This window comes from Centruroides sculpturatus, unplaced genomic scaffold (genome assembly GCF_000671375.1).
Source record: "Centruroides sculpturatus isolate CEXI.00-Female unplaced genomic scaffold, Cexi_2.0 scaffold823, whole genome shotgun sequence".
Classification (NCBI taxonomy): domain Eukaryota; kingdom Metazoa; phylum Arthropoda; class Arachnida; order Scorpiones; family Buthidae; genus Centruroides; species Centruroides sculpturatus.
Window position 1 is genome coordinate 98,024 of NW_019385060.1, and position 6,066 is coordinate 104,089.

Consider the following 6,066-nt stretch of genomic DNA (forward strand, 5'->3'; position numbering starts at 1 on the left):
TGGTTTTAGCCTCATGTTTGTGCCTGACCAATGAGTTAGCCTTCTGAAGCTTTCCAATTTTTATTTTTCATTGGTTTAATACCTAAATAGAGACCAGTTCTACCAAGAGGCACCATACCTTGGTAGATCACCGATATATCCAGTTGCCTTATTCCATCAATCCAATCCATTTTGAACAATTATTACATAAATGAGACAGTAATTTAGTCTTTACAATGGTTAACTGACTTTTGTACCACCATGTGTATTATGTACAATATCTGTATTTTGAGTATAGAGTGAGTTCTATACATGAATTTACTAACTTCTGTAATGCATTTATTTGCTTAATATACAGAAGTTATCATCAATTATGTGGCAAAACTTTATGATTGATTCAAAACAAAAATATTGATTTATATATATCTATTATATAAAAGGATACAGCATAAGAAGCCTAACTTCCTTCTCCTTTTTCTTTAACTTCTTCAGAATTGTTAATAAACCCATTTTCTTTTTTTTTTTTTAAATTAAATTTTAGAAGAAAACTATCACACTTTTCTACATCTCCATTCAAAATCCAAATAACTAGTGCGATAGTGGCGCCATTTGTTAACACGAAAAATTTTTGTATAAAAAATATATAAATATTAAAACTAAAATATTTTTATATTTAAATACAAAATTATTCTAAATAGAATAAAGGAAAACATTAATATATTTATTTTATTAATTTTAATATCATTTTTAATATAAATTAATTTCTGAGGGACCGGGTTCGAGTTCGTGTCATTTCAAATTCTTATACGTGTCGTATAACACGGCTAGTTACGTTTAGGCTGTGTACACATTAGGCGTTTATAAATGCGCGTTTTAAAAAATCAAGAGTTCTGCATATGCATACATACTCAAACGCCCGCTTTTGGCCAAACGCGCGTTGATAGATTTTTGTTAAAACGCGCGTTTTACGGGCGTCAGTCACGCGTTTTGAGATATATGTGCTGCCATGTTGTTGTACATTCGATCGCGCGCTTTCGGGTAGAGCGGACGTACGTTGGCCGAATTGGAGAACGATCATTTCGATACTAGTCTATTTATTGATGAAATCTAAAAGAGACCAGCCATCGTCAAATGATTTTATAGATATTCTAAAAGAATTAAACAATTTGGGTTCATATTATCTTAGTTTTGGATACAACGTCAGAAACATTCCATGCGTCAGTCGATCTCGTAATATTGGTTGCACCCAAAATTCTCTTTGCCTCTGCCATCGTCTTTTATAGCGACGATAGAGAAGCCACACACAAGCAATCACTTCCACATCCATTTCCAAACCGAGCCACTGCGCACGCTCCGCTAAACGCTCGTCAAACGCCGAGCTAACGCGCGTTGAAAAACGCCTAGTGTGTACAGGGCCTAACGCGACGGAAAATGCCTAATGTGTACAAGCCCTTAAAACACGCGGTTAAAAACGCCTAATGTGTACACAGCCTTAGAAAAAGTGTCGTTTTATGTGAAACAAAGGACTAATGAAAAACAAGGGTTTCATTCTAGAAGTTAGCAAAAGTATACTATTCCTTTTCGTTACTAAGAGAAATATGTTTATTAAAGCTATCGATAATTTATTTTCAATCAATAATTAATTAACAATCACAATTAAAAGTAGTGTATTAAGTGTTAATAATATTAATTTTAGTTAAACCACGGCGTTTTTCTTTTTACAAAATGTCGTCGTTCAGTCGAGTACCGAACAACTTTTTCCAGAATTTCTATTCGAATGCCGAATTGTTCAAGTACCGAAATACCGCCGTATTGTTCACGAAACGGAAGTCGTGTTGTACGGGGGATACCCGTATTCTGTTCTTTCGTACGTCTGATCGCATCCGTGAATGGGAATGCAAAACAAACTCTTCAAGGACGGTAAGAGCTTTAAAAAATGTACAAAGTTGTTATTTATTAATGACAATTCGCCTCACACGTGAATCTAAATGCAATCCTGGTATCTTATTTGACAGGTTTTATTTTCAATGTACTTAAACAATTTTCTAATAAAATATTTGTGTTAATAGAACGTGTATTATGATATATGATTTAAGATAATGTTGAGTAAATATAATTTTACTTAAAGAAAAATTAGGTCATACAGAATTTTATATTATTGAGATATTTTAATTGATGTAATCTGTAAATTAATATTACCAAATTCAGGACAAAACTTTACAATATCATTATAAAAAATCTATTTTAATTTCGAAACATGTTATACAACTGATACGAGGATTGATTAATTGATTTGTCAATTGAGGCATTACTATATTAAAACTATGGTGCGGGCTGTAATTTATACCTATTATGGGTGGGTCTTTATGAATGGAAAATAGAAAACGACACCTTTAATAAATTTAGAAAGTAGAAATCATTATATTCCTTCCCTAGAAATCATGCTATTCCTACCGTAGAAATCATGCTATTCCTACCCTAGAAATCATGCTATTCCTACCGTAGAAATCATGCTATTCCTACCCTAGAAATCATGCTATTCCTACCGTAGAAACCATGCTATTCCTACCCTAGAAATCATGCTATTCCTACCGTAGAAATCATGCTATTCCTACCCTAGAAATCATGCTATTCCTACCCTAGAAATCTACCGTAGAAACCATGCTATTCCTACCCTAGAACATGCTATTCCTACCCTAGAAATCATGCTATTCCTACCCTAGAAATCATGCTAGTTTCTTTCTATATATCATGAAAAACTAACTAAGAATTAAATCATAATGTATAATTTATTTTAAATATCTTTTTAACCTTATTATTTGGAAACTCCTTGTATATCATCTTATGTAAGTTTATCTCTCGAGGTCTTAACTATATTTAACAGATGTTTGCTTGATCTACTTTTGGCAATTTTTGACCATATATAAATCCATTCAACGTAAACCACGCAAATTCAAGACAAAGTTTTAAGATGAAGCTCACTTTCTTCTTTGCTGTAACACTTTGTATTATTGCTACAGTCCTTAGTGGTAAGTTATACTTCGGTATTTATTTATTTTTCCATTTTATTGTCTACTATAATACAAGAATGACTTAAATTTACATAAAATCTCATGTTAAACATCATTATTCTTAACAGTTCCAACAAAACAATGTGATTCTACGGAAGTGTTCGATGATTGTGGATCAGCCTGTCCCCGTGATTGTGCTAATTATAATGATGATGTAATACATTGCATTAATTTTTGTGTTCCGGGTTGTTTCTGTAAACCGGAATTTGTTAGAGGTCCTAACGGAACGTGCATCCCCCCTACAGAATGCAACTGAAATAATAACGGAATTTAAAGATGAAATTNGTATAATTTATTTTAAATATCTTTTTAACCTTATTATTTGGAAACTCCTTGTATATTATCTTATCTACGTTTATCTCTCGAGGTCTTAACTATATTTAACAGATGTTTGCTTGATCTACTTTTGGCAATTTTTGACCATATATAAATCCATTCAGCGTAAACTACACAAATTCAAGACAAAGTTTCAAGATGAAGCTCACTTTCTTCTTTGCTGTAACACTTTGTATTATTGCTACAGTCCTTAGTGGTAAGTTATACTTCGGTATTTATTTTTTTTTCCATTTTATTGTCTAATATAATACAAAAAGGACTTAAATTTACATAAAATCTCATGTCAGGCATCATTATTCTTAACAGCTCCAACAAAACAGTGTGATTCTACGGAAGTGTACGATGATTGTGGATCAGCCTGTCCCCGTAATTGTACTAATTATAATGATGATGTAATACCTTGCATTCAATTGTGTATTCCGGGTTGTTTCTGTAAACCGGAACTTGTTAGAGGTCCTAACGGAATGTGCATTCCCCCTACAGAATGCAACTCAAATAATAACGGAATTTAAAGATCAAATTAACAAAACTAATTTAAAATATTTATTATCATTTTTGTAATTTGCACAGAGTATGTAAATACTTTAATCTGTAATTTAAAAAAAAAACATTAATAAATAATTGATTATTAAATTTCCACTTGCGGACTCTCTTCTATGTCATTCATGGGATCTCATGGCAGAGTCGGTATATTAACTGGTCTTTCGACTTGCTATTTTCGCTCGTTGCTAAAATCAACTAGAGACAAATGTTACGACTAGGGGCACTGCAATCACTGCAAGAGCGCTAGATCAAATGTTTTCTTTTTATTGAAATATATATAACCTTCGAATTCGATTTCATAATTTTTCATATGCATTTTATTATAAGACTGAAAAAGCTTTTATTTAAACCCAAAACCAGATTTATGGATAAATAAATGACACTTAATTAAACATTAAACACCTTCCATCGCTGAGAAATGTTTATTTAATAAAATACGTTCGAACTCATTTACACCCGAGGATGGTTTATTCCGTGAGGCTGAAAATGTNCTTGCATTCAATTGTGTATTCCGGGTTGTTTCTGTAAACCGGAACTTGTTAGAGGTCCTAACGGAATGTGCATTCCCCCTACAGAATGCAACTCAAATAATAACGGAATTTAAAGATCAAATTAACAAAACTAATTTTAAAATATTTTTTATCAGTTTTGTAATTTTAATAATTTGTACAAAGTATGTAAATACTTTAATGTGTAATTTAAAAAAAACATTAATAAATTATTGATTATTAAATTTCCACTTGCGGATATTCTTCTATGTCATTCATGGGATCTCATGGTTAGGCCCGAAATTGGTGCAGAAGAGTAGTAAGATAAGTTCTTTGTCACGGCCAGATATATGCAAGCATCAAAAATTTTCAGTTGGCTACAGTGCAAAACACTAGTCTTTATCGCCATGGCCATCTTCCACAGATTGAATTCTATCAAAATAGTTACTGTTAAAATATAACGGTAGTAAGTATATAGAAACGTATAGATTAGATATTAGAAAGATAGAGTCCGACGTAACCCGAAAACTTTCTTTTTCGACCTACCTAGATTTGACCCCACAGCAGTAGACCCTCACTTTAACCCCTCTGCCATCCGAACGTTAACCTACAATGTTTAAAAGAAGTTTATATCGAACGAGAATAAGACATGGATCTTCATATCACCACTTTTTTAAAACTCTTTCCTCCCTGTGGGCACTGAGAGGGCCTTTTTTTGAAGCCCATGCATGCAGTCGAGTGGTGAGGGACGAGGTCCGACATATCCGAACGGACCACTCCGAAAAATTCCTGGGGATTATTTGACCCGTCCGGATTCGATCCTGGATCCCCCAGAGCGATAGGATGCCACCTTGACCGCTCGGCCGTCCCCCATTTATATTCAGTATTTCAACGACCATAGTAATTGTTATAAAACACCTACCGCCGAGAATGATGAGAATCAAACGAACTTATACAAGATCAAACGAGTCTTATACAAGATAAGTCAATTTTCTTAACATCCTTATAAAATTGAACTAAGTTAGTCATTAGCATGATAGAAACTTATAAGAAGGTATAATAAGTATTAACTGGACGGCATGTTCTTAGGGCAACGTTTCTCAATCTTTTTAAGCCCAAGGAGAAGTAAAATATATTTTAAAAAATTTAGGAACCATTAATTTATTTATGTCTAAATATTTTAAAGTTATGTGGGTATTAACAACACTTCAGATATACTATGCCATTTATAATACTCGTATAAATTTAAAAACATGCTATTAACACATATGGAAACGTAATTAATTAAATTGGAATTAAAATATTTAAACTGAATCATCATTGAACAAAGTTTAAATTTAAGTCTGCCAGAGAACCACCTGTCCCATCATGTCGGACCACAGGTTGAGAAACGGTTGTTTACAGGAACTATACTTTATTATATCAAATTTCCTTTACTAAACTCAGTGTGATTTTATTAGTTATCAAAAATTCTATACGTAGAAATTAAAATATTTATTTAAATAAATACCGCTTTAGAAACGTAGTACATATTATATCATTATACATACTCCCGTGTAATAGAACTTCCGCCTTTTATCAAAAATATTTTATTTAAATACCTTATTATGAAGTAATTTCAGTAATAATTAATAATTTATATAGAGTTT

At 32.3% G+C, this 6,066-nt stretch overlaps 1 protein-coding gene across 1 annotated transcript in view; it reads left to right on the forward strand.

The window, feature by feature from the left end:
* Positions 1–3,524: 3,524 nt before the first annotated feature.
* LOC111634102 (SCO-spondin-like) overlaps positions 3,525–6,066 on the forward strand; it is a 60,568-nt gene continuing 58,026 nt past the window's right edge. Inside the window, 2 exon segments of the mRNA XM_023378779.1 lie at positions 3,525–3,582; positions 3,693–3,752. Of these exon segments, the coding sequence (XP_023234547.1) occupies positions 3,525–3,582; positions 3,693–3,752 (118 nt within the window).